We start from the raw sequence: 20807 nt of genomic DNA, 5'->3' as shown, positions 1-20807 counted from the left end.
TAACAAATATGGCGTTTCTGGAGAATAGGGTATAGATTGCTTTTGATAAAGGTCAAGTAATATGGAGGCTGACCAATGGATTGCCGTGAAGGCAATCGGTGGCAAAGTTTGAAAATTATCTGTACGCAATTGTCTGTTCGTCTGTCTAGTAGTCATGTCACTGTCAAAAAAGCATAGGTGACATTTTTGCTTAGGAATTTGTACAGGTAACCATGGTAACCAGGCAATTTATTTACATTCATCTTAATTTGTATTTGACTTATGATCACAAGACACACACACCTTTTCCAACAAGCTGCATGATTATATCTTGAGATAACACCTTCTTGTGAAACATGTCCCATCCACCACTTTGATGATGAACCAAGGATTCTAATCAGTACAAACCACAAATCAGCAGTTTGTGGTGCATCTAAGGGACACAACTCCTCTGCACAATGGAAGCAACAGTGCATTGACTGTATTGACCATTTGGTCAAATAAGCTGCATACATCAAACAGATGTAGATAAGAATATAATGTTCCACATAAGCTGCATGTCGATGTAAAATATGCTCAATTCACCATGACTAATTAATCTTGAGTAATTCTGCAATTCATTGTTCTCATTTAGAGCCAAACGGACTTCAGATTATGCTGTTGATCACATAGATGTGTGCCTATTTACACACGACAGAGAAATTCTATAAAAGTTATATACGGCAAGTTATAAATAAAATACTAAACATCCTTTAGTATTTTTTGTTGACAAGAGTTTTGTGGCTTTATGCCAGAGCATTTCTGGCTGCACACACAATTATGCTGTAGCTCAGATTTCTAGCTTTTAATGCCCTTTTCAATGTGCTTCCATCCAACCATGAGCTGGTCCATTGTGAATGGTTACAGGAAAACCTGATTGTGGAGTAATACTATATGGCATGAATAATTTACACTTTCGTTGATATCAGTGTAGCATTAACTTCATTCAGTGACTATAAAATAATAGTCTTCAAATTTAATTTCGAACTGGAGTTGAGTGGTGAAGGGTTACTGTGCAGTAAGCCTTGTGCTCTGGAGGGAGTATCGTTAGTGTCACGTAAGTCCGACTATATCAGTATCTGCCATCAGTTGGTGTTTTAGCGCTTTACATTTTTCTTGTTTTTATGATAGGCTAGGATTATTTACAACTGTTTGTGGAGGAAGTGATGATGTAAATCTTGGTTGGGAATCACGCACAAAGCAGGGATACCTTAAGGCCACATGGGTAGCCATTCTGTGCCCAGAATTTTCAGGGTACCAGGCCAAACTTGGCTCTTTGCACCGGTTTAGTGTACAAAGTAGACAGAAATATCATGGATAACAACTTCTTTATTATACTGTAATAGCAACGTTTGGAATAGATCCTTATGCTGTTTTCAAGCAAGACTGTCTTGCTTGACCATTGTATAGGGATCTATGCCATGTATACTATAAAATAACTGATTGGTATGGACCCTTGTACTGTTGTCAAGCAGGACTGTCATGCTTGACCAGTGTACATGTATAAGGATCTATACTGTAAGGTGACTGATTGGTATGGACCCTTGTACCGTTGTCAAGCAGGACTGTCATGCTTGATCAGTGTACATGTATAAGGATCTATACTGTAATGTGACTGATTGGTATGGACCCTTGTACCGTTGTCAAGCAGGACTGTCATGCTTGATCAGTGTACATGTATAAGGATCTATACTGTAATGTGACTGATTGGTATGGACCCTTGTACCGTTGTCAAGCAGGACTGTCATGCTTGATCAGTGTACATGTATAAGGATCTATACTGTAATGTGACTGATTGGTATAGACCCTTGTACCGTTGTAAAGCAAGACTGTCTTGCTTGACAAGAGTGTAAGGATCTATAACAAACATCACTATTACAGTATAGTTAAGAAGTTTTCATTCATGATTGTTTTGTCTGCTTTGCCATCCGTCAATTTCTAAGAATTGCTTATCAAACAATTCAGTTCTAGTGTATACATGGTATGTAGACTAAGACTTATACATTCTGAGTTTGACCAAACAGACTTTTACAGGACTCGGATTCATACCAGTGACGAAAGTAGACTGATTAGGTGGGTTGACTTTAGTTGCTGATGGACTATAGCCAGTATTTTAATACCGGGGTAGTAATTACAGCCAAGTACTAATTAGATACATGGTTTTGCTGTGATTCAGTATGATTTATGTAAAAATATGTGATATTGAACATATAGATTTTCTGTCCCTTTTCGAGATGTATGTACCCTTAACAAGTTGTTTCCATTGCTTACTGGCTGAAATATTGCCGATGCAATTAACATTGTAACTCAATTACAAAATCACTCTTACTTGAACCTTGCATATTTATTCACAATTACTTTCACTTGCATTTTCTGGAATAATTTCCTGGTTAGGAGGTTGTGTGTATTAATGAATGTAGTTTTGTGGTTTGTTTACACATATTACCATGATTATCATAGTGTTCATATCGGCATATTTATTTCAGCTTATGTACTTTGATCTGTTGATATTACAGTTAAATATTCTTGAAAGGTGTATCAAAGTTTTATAACTGTTCATTATGTGCTAAGCCAACAGTAATATCAGTAGAATTAGACACAATTTATGGATAGCAATCTCTTTAATTAATGTAAAAGCGATTTTCGGGATCTATACCGAAATGTCGCCTTTACAGTAATTAACAACCATGGAGGTGGTAAATCACCAAGGCTTGCTAACTACAATGTTTATTCCTAATACAGGATATTTACCATCCCTAAACACACTCGCATGATAACTTCTATTTATATAGTAAATAAATGATACAAAACATGTTATGATACAAAACACACAAGGGTATTAACTTCTATATCATATAATGTCATTCTTAAAGTAATCATCGTGTAACATTGTTTAACATGTTTAAGACATATTTTCCCTGAAGTAGTTTCAGAAAGCAGTATGAATGCAGTGTTTGGGTGAATCTTTCCTAAAGTTCCAAATGACTTGCAGCCATTTTTATATACATAAACAGACACGTAGAAAAACCCTGTTGTGGTTTTACCTTGACCTACAAAACGAGGGGTCCATGGTCCAAGGGACCCCCTATAATTATTTTCCTGAGTCTTACAGGCAATATGAGGGTCCTGTAAAGTAATAAAATGCTGTAGTGTACTGTATTGTGTGTGCATGAATACCCCACTCAGACACAGCATACTGACTCCGAGCTGCTTTTGCCCCTTCATGCCGAGCGCCAGGCAGGGTAACAACAAGTATGATGTTATTACCTCTTTTGGTATGACGTGGCTGGGGAACGAACCTCCGACCTTCCGCTCTCCGGGCAGACCACTCGATGTATTTGATATGGGTATCATAGTAGTGTTTTGGGCCTTAAGATTGCTGTAAAGGTAATGAAATGGTGTAATGTACTGTATTATAAGATTTGATAATTACTTTAATTACAGGATGTTTATATTTCATGTCAAGAATTTGGTACAATGACTATTACTATGCATCCCTCGGAATGCAACATACTCATTTTCCTGCATCCCTTCTATACAACTGTGTGGACTGGATGCACATTTCTGCGTCGTGTGAAACCCTGCCTGTCTAAGCAATTTGGGAATGTTAGTGAATACTTTAATAAATTATTGAGAAAGCAGACATTGTGTCGATGTGTGGAGCTTGAAAGTAATTCCCACTGGGTGACCTCATCTGCATATTTATCAGATCGTGATAACAACTTTATCTTATTGGTTTATTACAGTGATCATGACATTATAAATTATATGATACTTGAGTGTCACCTGTGGTTAGTCTAATGATATATAGTTTCGACACCGCAAGTCGCAAATGTTAACATTTCTCTGTGACCATGGTGACTATACACGCACTCCTTCTGACTTTTACGCGTATGAGTAAAGATATGTTTTATACGTACCATGTGTTTTTATTTATGCTTACGGAACTTTGCACCAAATATGGCTGTCAATGGTGATATGGCGTGGCTCCTTCCAATAGTCCGTCAATGGGGAAATGTTGATGCAAGTAATTACGGGGCTACCAGAAGAAAACGAAATTTATGCTTCAGGATATGTAATAAGTTCAGAAATCTTGGTGTAGAGCATTTTATCCTCTGAAAAAAAATTGAACATGTATTTTATTACCAAAACGAGTCTCCTGGTGGTAATGAAGGCCAGGAATCAACCAAGCGCTAATGGTGAAGGGACACCAATACACAGGATATTCAAAGTCCTATCACACGCGCTTCAGTGAGTTTGCCCACGCACGCGAAAAACCGGGTCCTGCAGTAGGAATTGAAAATCCGCATCCCAAAGAGGCCACCCTGACTGATTACAGCTGAAGTACAACGTGTGATATTTGATAGATTTAAAAAGGACTGGAATCATGTCATTTTACAACCACAGAGTGCTTCGGGTAATGGAGGTAATAAGATAAGAATATATTGTATTTTTAAACATGAATACTCTCCAGATGCCTATGCTTCTCGCCCTGTGCCCTGATCACACAAAAGTGGACTTCCTAAATTAAGAAAAGGAGCAGCCCCAATAAACATCGAGCTTGGTCGATACTGTAGCAAGTCTGTAGAAGAGAGAGTCTTTAGTAACTCTGTGTGTGGCCTCATCATAGGTGTAGTTTAGAGGTCATAGGTGTAGTGTAGGAGGTCATAGGTGTAATGTAGGAGGTGATAGGTGTATTGTAGGAGGTCATAGGTGTAGTGTAGAGGTCATAGGTGTAGTGTAGGAGGTCATAGGTGTATTGTAGGAGGTCATAGGTGTAGTGTAGAGGTCATCTTTGTAAAACAAAAAAATAATACCTAGGGTGCAAACAGAATAATCACTTGCCCCAAATGGTGTAATCTGTCTTACAGACCCTGATACAAATATAAATCAAATACAGCCCATGCAAGTCTAATGTTTGGCAAGTCTAGATTACTGCAGTATCTGAAAGCGCGGAGCGGGGGATATAGTATTCACGACCGTCCGTACGTCCCACCTGTTTGTTGCTGCAATATCTCAAGAACTAAACGCTGGATTGTCTTCATATTTGGAACTATGGTGTATATACCGACTCCGCAGACACCAGTCGTTTTGGGTGACCTTGACCCCATTTTCAGGGTCACAGCAGGCATATCTGCTTTTGGAGTTGGAAAACGGTATTGCCGCGATATCTCAAGAACTAAACACTGGATTGTCTTCATATTTGGAACTATGGTGTATGTACAGACTTTGCAGACACCAGTCGGTTTTGGTGACCTTGACCCCATTTTCAAGGTCACAGCAGGCAAATCTGCTTTTGGAGTTGGAAAACAGTGTTGCCGCGATATCTCAAGAACTAATCGCTGGATTGTCTTAATATTTGGTACTTTGGTATATATACAGGCGGGGGACATTTCGTCACTTTGTGACAAATACTTGTATTTTTATTAAGATAACTGAACAACTGTTTTTTCTGTACGATATGTTCATTTCAGAGACTAGATGTTAGTCTACAAATGGTGCATAAGTGTTGTTTATTGTTTCATTAATGACAACCTGTTTATTTCCAATGATGAAAACCAAACTATATTACATGTATTATGTTTTTCATAACAACAGATTAATTGACAATATTGTATAATCTCTATAATTACTGAGTAAATGACTTTAAAAATCTTATTACTTATGTTCAGCACAAACTGCTTCAAATAAGCAGGTTTCTCTGCATTATTTATTTGTTATGTTTGCTCATGGCTTGTTTCCTTGTGTTATGTTTGTGGTTACCCCAGGGGGTAAGTTTGTTTGTTGTATAATGCCATACTGAGCCATATGATGATGGCCTCTAAATAATCAAGTCTCGACCGGACAATCCGGTGATTGACAACATGTGCATTGATCTACGCAATTGGGCTACATTGCATGTATTGTATATATGGTGATATTGTATATATTATATATATTGCATGCATTGTATATAATATTGTATATATTACATATATTGTATACATTGAATATATTGTATACATTGTATATGTTGTGTATATTATTTATAAATTGTATACATTATATATATTGAATACATTGTACATGTTGTATATATTGTAAACATATTGTATATAGTGTATATATTGTATATTGAATGTTATATACCACGTGTACATTGCAGACACATAGTGGCGATGTCGTGGCAGGAGATCCGAGAGCAGCTGCAGCAGAACTTGGACCAGCCTCTCAGCAACCAGCTATGCCAGCTGTACAACCAGCTGCACATACCCATGATTGTGCGGCGCAAGTATGCACGCTGGTTCGAGGACAATATCTGGTGAGCGTCTTCCTCATGGATGGTTCTCTGCATGGTTGTGTAGACATGGATTTGCTAAGTTCATAATAACATGACAATGTTTGATAAATGTTATCCATTATATTATGAATATATCACTTTAGGCATTAACATAGACACGTGAGACAACAAACTGATTTGGCAACTGGTATCTGCAGCTGCTGCATGTTCAGATGTTTTGAAGAAAACATATTATCATTTTTAGCTCACATTAACAGAATAACTGATGATTATTATCATCCCCCTCCCCAATGAAGTTGGCGGGAGATATTGATATGGTTTCCGTCCGTCCATGTGTGTGTGAGTGCGTCCTGAAATCGTTTCCGGAGCATAAGTCAGAAACCGTTAAATATTCAAACTTTGCATGTCTATCAGACTGGGACCTTTTGCTATTTATGAATTTTAGAAACTTTTATGTTTTATGTTTCCATGGCAACAAGTTGGACTTAGGTTCTATATGGGTGGTGTTCGTTTACGGAGAGTAACAAAAACCGTTAAATTCTTACTTACAAAACTTTGCATGTCTACCAGGCACATATTGTTTATTGTTTATGTTTTCATGACAACAAGTTGGATTTAAGTTTTAATATAGGGTGGGTTCACTTATGGAGAAAAACAAATAAACTGTTGAATATTTCCTTGCCAAATATTGCATGTCTATGTATAAAGCACATACTGATCTGGTGCCATTTGATATAAGGAGTTTTAGAAATGTTAGAATTTCCATTGCCGCTATTTTGACATGGGCTAAGGAAATGTTGGGTCAGTTACCTGGTTTGGGACCATAACGTGTTATAATGGGTGGGGTATATAGATGACTTCGTCGACTATACACTTGTCATGATGATGGTGTATTGATGGGGTGGTGGGAAATAGTAATGATGATGATGATGATGCAGATGATTATAGTGGTCGCATATAGAAGGTGTAGTGGTGATGGTGATGATGTGGTTGTATGATGATGATGATGGTGCAGATGATTTTTGTGGTGGCGTATAGAAGGTGTAGTGGTGATGGTGATGATGTGGTTGTATGATGATGATGATGATGCAGATGATTATTGTGGTGGCGTATAGAAGGTGTAGTGGTGATGGTGATGATGTGGCATGATGATGATGATGATGATGATGATTGTGGTGGCGTATAGAAGGTGTAGTGGTGATGGTGATGATGTGGCATGATGATGATGATGATGATGATGATGATGATGATTGTGGTGGCGTATAGAAGGTGTAGTGGTGATGGTGATGATGTGGTTGTATGATGATGATGATGATGATGTTGATGATGATGATGATGATGTTCTCCTGATTCAGGCCGGACGTGATAGAGGAGCAGAAGGCATGCCGGCTGTACAAGGAGCTGATGACTTTCATGTCTGATGACATTGAGACCCTGAAGGAGGACCAATATCATGTACTAGAGGCGGTGGAGATCGCCAATGCCAAGACAAAGATCAAGGTCAGTACACAGTGCACCATCCTCAAAGGTGTTGTGTTATGTCTTTTAGTCATTCCAGAACTCACTCACCAACACTCTCTCACTCACCAACACTCTCTCACTCACCAAGACTCTCTCTCACCAAGACTCTCTCTCACTTACCAACACTCTCACTCACCAACACTGTCTCTCTCTCTCTCTCACTCACTCACTCACTCACTCACCAACACTCTCTCACTCACCAACACTCTCCCTCACTCACTAACACTCTCTCACTCACCAACACTCTCCCTCACTCACCAACACACTCCCTCACTCACCAACACTCTCCCTCACTCACCAACACTCTCTCTCACTCACCAACACTCTCCCTCACTCACCAACACTCTCTCTCTCTCTCACTCACTCACTCACTCACTCACTCACTCACTAACACTCTCTCACTCACCAACACTCTCTCACTCACCAACACTCTCCCTCACTCACCAACACTCTCTCACTCACCAACACTCTCCCTCACTCACCAACACACTCCCTCACTCACCAACACTCTCCCTCACTCACCAACACTCTCTCTCACTCACTAACACTCTCTCACTCACCAACACTCTCCCTCACTCACCAACACTCTCTCTCACTCACTAACACTCTCTCACTCACCAACACTCTCCCTCACTCACCAACACTCTCTCTCACTCACTAACACTCTCTCACTCACCAACACTCTCCCTCACTCACCAACACTCTCTCACTCACCAACACTCTCTCACTCACCAGCACTCTCCCTCACTCACCAACACTCTCTCTCACTCACCAACACTCTCCCTCACTCACCAACACTCTCTCTCTCTCTCACTCACTCACTCACTCACCAACACTCTCCCTCACTCACCAACACTCTCTCACTCACCAATGCTCTCCCTCACTCACCAACACTCTCTCACTAACCAATGCTCTCCCTCACTCACCAACACTCTCTCACTCACCAACACTCTCTCTCTCTCACTCACTCACTCACTTTGTTGCGATATTTTAAATTTTTATCATCATTTGACTTTTGCACTTTGATATGGCTCTCAAAATGCAGATTTGGCTCTGAAAAACCTTTTCTCCTCTGGAATTGCCAGACTGAGAGATCTGAACTTTGGCATGTGCCAGGTTTTAGTCTACAGTATTTTTCAGAAAATATTTGAATATCAATGCTGACAGCAGTTAAGAGTCTGTTTTTGTTGACAACATATCCAGGTGAGCTCCAGTGCGGGGCACTTTTTAATAAAATATAGTTTCTACCCCTTTTGTCTGTCATTAGCACTTAGTTTCAAAGCCCTCCTCCACACATTCCTCACCGTAAACTGCTTCATGTGTTTGTTTTGCACAATAATGCCTATGTGATGTAACATTGTAACTCACATATATTACACAGCGTTCCTCCTTCATGGCGAATCCATAGAGATGATATGTAGAGTCACTGTTTTCAGCCAACGAAAGCTACTGTGTCTGAGAGGGGTATTCATGTTAAACTGCGGCATTGTATCTCAGTGAGGTGTCTCTATAGAACCTGGGTTAATCCAGCAGCACTAATACAAGCAGGCATGTTGCTATTTAAGAGCAATAATCTCAAATATGACATGAAACCCCATTTCAACTCATGTTCAGATGAGTCTGTACGTGCCAAGATGTTCCATGATGCACAGGTTTGCCTCAGAGTTGAACGACCCGTGAAGATCCGTGGTAGTATAGGTCTTCAGCAACCTATGCTTGCCGTAACAGGCAACAATGCTTGTCTTAAGAGGCGACTAATGGGATCGGGTGGTCAGACTCACTGACTTGGTTGATGCATATCAAAAAACAAACCAGCCAATCAGAGTTGAACATTTTTCTCTTGCAGGATTCCTTTGGCCAGAACCCAACAGAGTTTCTGAAAGCTGTTACTCATGGACTTGACGACGAGAAGAAGATTATCTCTGGCTACAGAGTAAGTACGGAGGATGGTAATAATCTGGAATTGAGAAATCAAAACAAACAAATAATGGCTAAAAAGCCATTAGCTAGAGGTTCGAAGATAGCTGGAAATACACTCACCGACACAAGAAACACGAATAGTATACATGTTGGTTAATATATGATGAATTAGGCTTAAATAATAAAAGAATTGGTTCTCAGGCAATGTTTTTTGAAAATATAGTGCGGGTTGGCGGTGTCTTTTTTTTGTTGTTGCGGGGATGTGTTCAAACTAGTATGTAACCAATAAACAGTTGTGTAATCAATAAACAACTGTGTACAATCAACCTGGGAGAGGGCCTCCCTACATAGATTTATTCCTTGATGAATACAGTACTGGAATTCAGTATTTGACTACTGTTGGACCTAGGATATTTCAAGATATTTTATTTTTTTAATGGAAATAAAAAGGAAACGTGCGTTGAACTTTATGATGATGCGGGCAGTGCCTGAGAACAAAGACATTTCTTTTAACCCAATAAATAGTACTTTAAGTCTGGGGAATGTAACGGAAGTTGTTTTTAAAATTGGAAATAAAAATGAAACATGCGGCAAACTTTATGATGATGCAGCCAGTGCCTGAGAACCAAGCATTGTTTTTTTACTTACTCATACTCAAAAGATATTAGATTGGTTTAATGCTCAAATGAACATACTGGTATGTTGTGTGAACTGACTCTTATAAACACATCACATGTTATATCACAGATCCATAGCTCAAGATTATGTCAAGTAGCTCATGTAAAGTTTTGAAATCACGTACAACAAATCGTGATAAGTATTTTTATGCATACTGAACTGAATGATTTTATATAAAAAATGTTTTATAAAATACAACAGTGAGTTGATTGGGTGAATCAAAATAAATTTTAGAGGAGCTGTATATTATAATTGGTGCCACGATCAAATTCCGGAAATCATGAACTGCTGGACTGACATGAAATTGTCTAAAGTTTTGGTATTTCCCAAGCGAGAGGAAATACAGGAATTTAGGCACGAGTGTCAAAAACATTGTATGATCTAAACACAAATGTAATATCCTCTATTTATTGCCAGATAAGATGTCTACATACAGAGACGAATTTTAGTGTTTACCTGTGAGGAAAGCAAGTCGAAACAGCAGCAGAACCACAATTTGTCGATTGACGTCAACAATCTTCAGCTATGATGTCTATGATTTCTAGTGTGATGTCATTTCAACCTCACGTCTAAATAAGATTTGAATTACGTCCAGATGACGGATACAATACACTGTTGTCTTGTAACGTGATATAACCCTAGGGCACATGTGATTTTTATGAACCCTGATATGTTTTCCCTCGTAGGCAACCTATGCTTGTCAGAAGAGGTGACTAAATGGATTTGGTGGTTGAGCTCGCTGACTGCATTCCCCGGGTTGAAAAAAGGGGGGGATATAGCGATTAGTATTTTCCGTTTCCAAAGCAGGACTCTAAAACCGTTAAATATTATTTTATTCTGGGTTTTTTTGTTTTCCGTTTCTGAAACAGAACTCCAAAACTGTTTAATATTTCTTGTTGAAACTTGCTGTATAGATCAGTCTAGTAGTCAACTGAACTGGTGCCTCCTGATGATTGGAGATTTTGTTCTTTCTTAATTTGTTTTTTTAAATTATTTTGATTTTATGACGAAAAGTTCAACTTATACTGAAAATGAGGGTAGTGCTCATTTCCGGAGCAGAACTCAGAAACTGTTAAATATTTCTGGATGAAACTTGCTATACCGATCAGTCTAGTGGTGAACTGGTGCCCTTTGATGATTGGAAATTTTGAAAAATACTGAACAGCATTATATTTTTCTTCTCTTACCGGTTACTAAAGGTATCCAATGGCGATGAACCAAAAGTGGAATATAAGTAGCCAAACTCCATTGCACCATGGGGATATGTCATCTCCTGATGTCTCTTCTTGTATGACCAATTTGGATGGATTGATGCTCAGTATGTCAATCTATGAATTGTCTGATCGAGACATGATATTAACAGACCACTATATCAGTGCTGGAATATTGCTGAGGTTAATGTTAACAACAAAAGAAACGAGTACAACAAGCTGGGCCTGACAAAACAAATGCAAGTGATACAACAGATGGAATCTGATTGGTTCATAGGAGAGGCATAGAAGGGACATAACTCATAATAGCAACTGGTGGCGCTCCGATCGAGCCTAGGAATTCCAGCCTCATTCGGCAAGGGTGGAAACTAGACTTTTAAAGTCGGTTAACTCCCTTGCCTCGGGAAGATGAAGCAGTGCTAAATCAAACTCGCTCACTCACAATAATGAAAATGGTCCCCATAGTCACCCGTAATCCTCATATTAGTGAACTTGTTTCATTGATTCAGTGTCAAATATACTGACAAACAACACAAGCAGCTTGCATTTGCTTTAAACAAAAATGGTGGCGTCCATTCAAGACAATCTGATAATAAATCAAGATATTTGTAATAAAAACGGATCTTACTTCGCGAAGTGTGTCAAATTACTTGAGCACCTTGATTAAAGACATAAGGATGCCGAATGTCGGATGTCGATTTCGTAAAGTGATTTTGATTGGACAATGCATTGACTTGTTAGTTCAGCCAATACATAATTCCAGCCAAGTTCGGCAAAGGTGGAAATTGGACTTCTATAGTCAGTTAACTCCCTTGCCTTGGGAAGATGAATCATACCTGAATTAAAAGTGCCCCTGTTGTTATGTTCTTGTTTGTTGTTGTAGGTGCAGGTGAAGATGGAGGAGGATGTAGAGGAGGAGGTCCCCGTCATTGATGTCTTCAGCCCTCAACTGGAAGAGTTCAGGAGAGAAATTGAGGTAAACCAACAACCATAACTCTTGCTGCAGGCCACAAACTCCCAAAAGGGGATGGTGTAGGCGAGTGGTTAAAGCTGTAACATGTCATGCAGAATGCCTGGGTTTGATTCCCATATAGGTACAATGTGTGAAACCCATTTCTGGTGTCCTCATCGCTGTGAGGAAAGAAGTATGGTGATAAATTTTCTTGTTCTCTCTTACTCTTGGTGGTATTGGGATGGCCCTGTCATCTAAGTGCCTCAATGTGCAGATTTGCATCTCTTGGGCATGCCAGGCACCTATGATTGTGAGTTTGAATCCCAGGTGCACAGGTGGCCCAATCATCTAAGGCGCTGCAATTCGCTGTGCAGAGTTACATCCCTTGGGCATGCCACAAACCTATCATTATGGATTCGAATCCTGGTTCGCCCCGATTATGTTCCTAGGTTTGTCAGCACTAAACCAGTGCTCATGGATTTCACCAAAGTGGTAAACGTCCGAGACCTGCATCACTTCAGGCCTTCCTCCCACATTAATCTAACATGCCGTGATATAACTGGAATAAAGTGGCCTCAGACTCAACCCACAGACTCAACCACCCGCCCACCCACCCACCCACTCACTCACTCACTCACTCACTCACACACTCACTCACTCACTCACTCACTCACTCACTCACTCTGAGGTCCTGTCATTATGTCCATTCTCTTGTCAGAACCTGGAACAGTTAGCTGAAACAGCCAACAACCATCTCTCCATCGCAAAGCAGAAGAAGGAAGAACTGATAGGTGGGTGCTTTGATAGACCTCATTATCAAACTGTTCCCCTAATGGATGGAATGTAGTGACTGTACGGCATTGCACATGTGCATCATTGTGATTTAGTTGCACCATATCTCTGTGCTGCTCCCCAAAACAATTTTGATATTGACTTGTCGCTCCACAGGGCTACAGAATGTCCCACACTTATCTCTCATGATGAATTCTAATCCCACCAAAACACTATTTCCAAAAACACTTGTCAAATATGTGTACTTATATTTTGATCAGACAACTTACTACATGTATGTCCTTTACAGGTTGGAATCTTCTAAAGGGTATGGCTATGTGGCCGCCATAAAAATCTTTGAGGTTTCCAACTCGAAAAGCAAATATATTGTTGCATTCTCTAAAATATTAGTGCTCGTATTTGATCAATAAGTAATCATGTTGCATGTGTGGTTAGCTCACGACGCATGCACTTCACTGAAGCATATAAAGTGTGATTCACATTCAGATCAGGGACAGACCGTAGCGACAAGTCAAAATCATAATCGTTCATAGGGACCAGCACAGAAATAGGCATCCTCCCGAAGCAAGGGAGTTAATTGACTATAAAAGTCCAGTTTACACCCTTCCGGAACTAGGCTGGAATTATGGAATTATTTTGGCTGGACTAATGAGTCTATGCAAAATCAAAAAACGAAATCAACATCTGGTTCTTAAACTGCTGTGCAGATGTAGGTGGATTGCAGGATTTGCATGTGTATCGACAACTTAGTGTCAACAGATATTTTCCAAATCTTTTCATTTTTGTAATCAAGGTGCTCACGTAATTTGATGTACTTCGCCAGAGACCATATAATAGAGGGACAGCCCTCTAGCCTATGCGCGAAACCATCAGTGCTACGGCTTGTACTGCGCAGCCTGTCCGGAAGCGAGCAGAAACGCGTTCACTGCAGTCATCGTTGTCGCCTTTTTTTCCCATACAAAAGATATATTTCACAATACATATTTACACTCATGTATTTCTTAACATTGTTAACATTACAACTGAGATTTGTTGATGCCCTAAAGCATGTCGTTGTCACTGTATTTGATGACTGTGATCACGCTTCGTCTTTGTCCGAGAGAACAAAATGGCGCACATGTAAAATCGGCAAAAGTGCAGATTTTGATTTTCAATAACGGCCTCTAATTCGCGATGAAAGTCCTTGGTTACCGAGGTGTATAAAAAGGAAATATGTTAAAAATTGGCTTAGTGCCATTTACAAATTTAGGGCGGATGCGATATTTCAGATTTTGACTCCAGAAATGGGACTAAATCTGACTTTTCCCGAAATAATTACACCACAACTCTTAATTTTCGCATGCTTTCAGACGAATGTGTTCCTATCATCGGTCCTGAATTAAATAGTTTTACATTCATCACGATTTCCCCTTTGGCTTGGTACCAAAGTTATTTAGGTACGATCGGTAGGTTTTTTTGTATGATTTTTGGCGCAAGGCCATATTTTACGTCACATATTTTAAATTAAGTTACCATATAGCAGACGAAATAACATGCATTTTGTCTGTGATTATCATTCGCATATATCTTTTGAAACATTATACAAAGTGACTTATATTGTATTATATTAGAATTGCTTTTGTAAGACGCGTATTTTTTTTACCATTGCTTTCGCCATTTTTTCGTAAGTTTAACTTTGTTTCAGTTAGGCTTCTATCACATATCGCGCATATACTACATACTACAATACTACATATTTGTTATCTTCTGAAGATTTTGTCTGTATTAATCATGACTACATTTAATCAGTTATTTATTTTATGCCGTGTAAATATTGATTATGAGCAAAATGATCTTGGCCTAAACCCAATCATGATAATGTAAATATGATGAAGGAACTACTTACTTTGTGTATTTACACAACAATGAAAACATCATACAAAAATAAAAATCCGTTACATGAAATATTTGTATTATAAAATTATCATTTGCTTTGTAAATGCCAAGAAAAAAGAAGGATTATATCGGCAGTCGTCGGGAGAGAAGTTCCAGACAACAAGGTCGAAGGTGTCAAACTTATCTCGCTCCAGCAAACCCTATTATCACTGCTAGACCCAAACTGGCAGTAACCAATAACATTTGATTCTTTCGAAGCCCATTGTCAGACACATCGAAAATTCATTGAACAACGCTCATAGTTTAATGTGTATTTTTAATTCATTGGAACTATTAGCATTATAAAATAGTAGCGAATTTACATGAAATAAAAACATTAATATGGCGTCATTTTTTTTCTGGCTAATAGTAAAGCATTTACACCAGTCGGTGATCATGCATTTTTGCAAGTAAATCTAGTCTGAACTTATTATAAGATATGAAGTTAATCTGGAGATATATTTTGTGAACATCGGGAATATGGTGATATGTTACAAGTGTCTTCCCTGCTTCTAAATGAGTTTTATTTACACTTCCTGAGTTCCTGTGCAATTTACCGGATCGTAGTTTTCTGTGGCGTTCGTATTAAATTTGGTATATTTGTTTATTTATAATAGTTAACAATTGCAGCATAAAATGAGATATGTAAATTGAAATAAATGTCCCGGAAGACACACGTGTTCAGCAAATAATTTGCAGCCAACTGACATGTGCTAATGAGAGATATCATACAAAAATCTTTGTAATCCGCTCAGAGACGTCCTTTTATTTGATTGTCGCTGGTCGCAGTCGGAGAAATCTCGGATAAGGGAATTAACTCTTACTCCGGATATTATGTAATATTGTTTACGTGGTTACCAGAATGGTCAGTTGTGAATGTCTGCGCATCTATTGCGCATCTGCAGCGGTACAGGGAGGTTAACAGCAGGGTGTCGGGGTGTATCAGTTACATGCCAGACCGTAGCGCTGATGGTTAGTGATAAACTGTTGGTGAGGGCCGTCCCTCTATTATATGGTCTCTGACTTCGCATAGTAAGAACTGTTTTATTGCAATATAGATCTTGATTATTAATCTGATTTGATTGTCTACGCTACGCTTTAATATTTGAAGCAAATGCAAGTGAAATGAGAGGTGGAATCTGATTGGTCAATAGGAGGGACATAAGCCCAGAAATTCCAGCCTAGTTCGGAAAGGGTGAAAACTGGACTTTTATATTCAGTTCACTCCCTTGCCTCGGGAAGATGAGAAATAGGGTTGTCGCAGCTACATAGTGAATCACAGTGCTACAAGCAGCATTATCATACTCTCCTGCTCCTATTTATCCAATTTTGTTGTTCTCCCGTGATAAAAAATACAGTTGAAACAACTTGAACCACAGGGGGCAGAGTTCTATTTTTTGCTCACCATTACTTGGAAACTGGACTTTTATAGTCAGTTCACTCCCTTGCCTCGGGAAGATGAGAAATAGGGTTACTGTAGCTACATAATGAATCACAGTGCTGTTTGGTCAGCTGATATGACATAGTGCTTCATTGTTGAGAGCAGTACGATATGACATCATCCATTATTAATGGCATACAGTCCGATATTATCATGACATATGAACAGTTAAGTTACTCTGTGGGGTTGGAATTTCCTAAGTGTGTCTTCATTTCTTTCTTAAAACTGACACTGAGCAATCGTAATACCTTTTCAAACCTTGAAAATATTGTCACATATTCAACATCGATTAGCAGGGCTCCATGAGCTATGTAATATGTGCACCTGTTCAACAACACACATCTCACAACAGTACGCTAATATCTCCATGAAGTACTGACACAAGTTCTCTATCTATCTAGAGCACAGGCAGATACTCGAGTTCGACAGAATATACACTGCAGATCACTCAAGCTCCACCATTCACATTCGAGCAGATTGCACGATTTCATATGAACCGTGCGGGTCGTGCAGTCAAGTGTTTGTTGTTTAAGGTCTGTCATGCTGAAATGTACAAGTTTCATGAGGCACGAGAGTTTAACGCCTATATACTGTATACTTTAGGGTAGTTTATCAGCATATACTCCAACTGACCAAACTAGTGACCACCCATTGGATGAAAGTATTTCCTGTAATATGCCTGGAATATTGCTAAAAGCAGCATTATCATACTCTCCCGCTCCTATTTATCCAATTTTGTTGTTCTCCCGTGATAAAAAATACAGTTTAAACAACTTGAACCACAGGGGGCAGAGTTCTATTTTTTGCTCACAAGGACTTACCCACGGATGTATTGCATGGTAGTGTCTGTTGAATGTTTATGTGTCAGCATATTTGTTTTCATTTTTCAGAAGAGAAAGAGTTTGACTACTCTCTTGTCTTCAACCAAATTGGAAGAACTTTGGACCAAGAACAGATGTGTATGATCACTGAGAAACAGAATGAGACAAAGCGAATAATCGAGGAGAACATTTTTTCGTTCAATGGCAACAGACAGGTCAGTATTGATAGTTAGAGACACTTTCTGACAAGTCCAAAACAAAATAATAGTTTCTGGTTAATTAGCAGCCTATAGTTGATGAAGACTGCCTTCGTTGATTCTATTGAATTGTCTCATGTCTACCATGCAAAGTTCATTTACTATCCTTTCATGAACTTCATCATGTTCATGCAAATGGCTTAGAGGAACTCTTTTGTCATGAAAAGATCAGAGGTCAAGGCCACTTAAAAGCTTGCAGTTACAAGGGGGTGTTCATTAAAGATTTCCCCTCAACCACTTAGTGTCATCACATGTGTAATGATACATGTATCTATGGGTTATGTCTGAATTTGCAGCACCGAACTATTAATCTTACCACTTTTACAGGTGTTATGATCGAGTAGGGTGTGACAATGGAGCCAGTAGAATACAGAGCAGTGATTAGGTTTTTATATTTGAAAGGTCGCACACCAAAAGAAACTTTCGATGAAATGAAAGCCATTTATGGGGAAGATGCCCCATCATATGACGTTGTTAAACACTGGCATTGCCAGTTCAAGGGTGGTCGGACATCTGTGGAAACAGCTGCCATTCCTGGTCGCCCCCATTCAGCCATTGATGAGGACACTATCCATCAAGTGGAGACCGCCATTTTGGCAGACCGACGTATAACTGTTCGCCAGTTAGCACAAGATGTCAAGATCAGTGTAGGGTCTGTTGAAAAAATCATCCATGACAATTTGAACATGCATAAGGTGTCTGCATGATGGATTCCCAGGTTGCTCACACCTTTCCAAAAGCAGGAACGAGTCAATTGCTCAAAGGATCTTTTGGACATGTGCCAAAAAAAACAGGCAAATCTTTTTGACAGACTTATCACACAGGATGAAACATGGGTCTATCACTATGATCCTGAGACTAAAGTTCAGTCGATGCAATGGAGTCACCACCCCCAAAGAAGGCACGTGTCCAACCCTCTGCAGGCAAGGTCGTACTCACTGTGTTTTGGGACCAGCACAGAGTAGTGATGATGGATTTCTTGGCAAAGGTACCACAATTACAGGAGCTTATTATGCTTCACTGCTGCTGAAATATCAAGCTTAAGAGGCGTGGCATGCTGACCAAGGGTGTCCGTCTCCTGCAAGACAGTGCTCCAGTACACAACTCTCATGTTGCCCAGACAGAAGAGCGGTCCTGTGGCTATGAAATCCTTCCACATCCTCCTTACTCTCCTGACCTTGCACCATCTGACTTCCACCTCTTTCCAACAATGAAGTCATTTTTGAAGGGAAAACGTTTCACAGATGATGAAACACTGATTTCTGAAGTCAAGTCCTGGTTTGAGACGCAAAATGAAGGCTTTTACAAGCGAGGTCTCCATAGTTGTATAAAACGATGGGAGAAGTGTGTTACTCTTGGTGGTTCCTATGTGGAGAAAGACTAATACCTATGCCAAGTTTCATTCCACTAGGTCCATCGGAAGTGGGTCAGGGGAAATCTTTAATGAACACCCCTCGTACACTGTATCAAAGTGTATTAATGCATTTGTCATTTTGTTTAGTGTACCCCTTCACAAGGTTGGGTCCCTGTTTGGAAAGATTTGGGTTAAAATTAGACAAAAGTCAAGGTCAAAGGTCTATTGTAGATCATGATCATTAACCTTAACTGTAGATCATTAACCTTGGTTTTTAGAAGTATGAAACTTGATATTTCCATGTGTCTTACAAACTTTGTGTTTCAGTGACATGTCTATCAAAGGTCAAGGCCCATTTTAAGTTAAAACTGATTTTGTATCATCCACTGTGTGTTAAAGGAGACTTGGAACTTGTTACACTGATCAAGATCAAAGGGTCAGGCTTAAGGGATCAGGTTTAGGGTGTCATAAGTTCTTTAAACGTCAACATTCACAAGAAAACAAGACACCTCTGATTTGTAAATAGCCAAGTAACCACATCAAAACTTGATATACGTGGTTATGTTTAATCTTTACCCACCTACAAGGACATACCAAGGTCAAAGACATAAATGTTTTTTGTGATTCATATTTCAAGTTTCAAATTAGCAGACTTTCCTCCCTCATTGAGCTGACTATGCTGACATTTCCAATTATAACTAAAAACTCTTCAAAGTGGCATTCAAGTTGTATTTTCAGTTTAAACATTGATTCAATTCCTGATATTTTAAAATGTTTCGATAATTTATATAATAATGTTCTAAATCAAGAGGTTTCAATTTTTTGTTTGGAATAGTATGTTGAAATGGTTCAATTTTATTTTATCTTCCTTTGAATTTATAAATTCAAATAGAATCATTGACTGTGATTTGGGGCAGTGGGGTAGCCTAGAGGGTAAAGTAATTGCTCATCAGGCCAAAGACCCGGGTTCAGTCAAGAAAAACCCATCTCACTCATCCACTGAGATTTGAGAAACTACTGTGTACACTGTGAAACTTGGTGTTTCAGCTCGTACAGAACATGCTGCGTGTCCAGCTCAGGGGGCTTCAACTCCTCAACACTCAGATCCTGGAGCAGGTGGCTGAGTTCAAGCACCAACAGAAGCTGGCGTATGTCCGGGCCGCGGGAAAACCTCGCATAGAACAACTGGAAAAATGGTCAGCTTCCACAATCTCTGCTTCAAGGGGCTTTAAAGTATAAATATGGGATTAAATCATTTATAATGCATATTAAAACAAGTATCCTTTCTAAAGGCAATATTTGTGACAAAAAATGTGAAAACCTATTCATATTCCAGAAACTACCGAGAGCTAATGAGCAGAGTTGTCATCACGTGACCTGACGTCAAAGTGGAGAGTAGGCTTGCTGACGATCACTGTTTCTGTATAGTGTTTGGTAGATTACTAGTGTTCGCCATGGCGTCAACTGACAATGCCATTGATGAAAACGTTGAAGTTTCACTTAATGAACTTACACATATTTGTACATATTGATTTGAGCCAGTGGTTAGTCAAAATACTGTTGAAAACAGTGAGGAAAGCGAAGAAGATCTACCGAATGAACGTGGTCAGACTGATGGTTCTTTGTAATTTTTGTACGAGGGTAGTCA

At 39.2% G+C, this 20807-nt stretch overlaps 1 protein-coding gene across 5 annotated transcripts in view; it reads left to right on the top strand.

Moving 5' to 3' along the window:
* LOC139459651 (signal transducer and activator of transcription 4-like) overlaps positions 1-20807 on the top strand; it is an 80659-nt gene that overhangs the window by 31325 nt on the left and 28527 nt on the right. For all 5 annotated transcript variants that reach the window (XM_071241256.1, XM_071241253.1, XM_071241255.1 and 2 more), the window contains exons 2-8: positions 6164-6319; positions 7654-7798; positions 9666-9752; positions 12512-12604; positions 13299-13371; positions 17618-17763; positions 20207-20355. In XM_071241256.1, the coding sequence (XP_071097357.1) occupies positions 6164-6319; positions 7654-7798; positions 9666-9752; positions 12512-12604; positions 13299-13371; positions 17618-17763; positions 20207-20355 (849 nt within the window). The remainder of the gene's footprint in view (positions 1-6163; positions 6320-7653; positions 7799-9665; positions 9753-12511; positions 12605-13298; positions 13372-17617; positions 17764-20206; positions 20356-20807) is intronic.

This window comes from Haliotis cracherodii, unplaced genomic scaffold, assembly GCF_022045235.1.
Source record: "Haliotis cracherodii isolate W230 unplaced genomic scaffold, xgHalCrac1.p SCAF_13, whole genome shotgun sequence".
Classification (NCBI taxonomy): domain Eukaryota; kingdom Metazoa; phylum Mollusca; class Gastropoda; order Lepetellida; family Haliotidae; genus Haliotis; species Haliotis cracherodii.
This window is presented reverse-complemented; position numbering and strand designations above follow the sequence as displayed.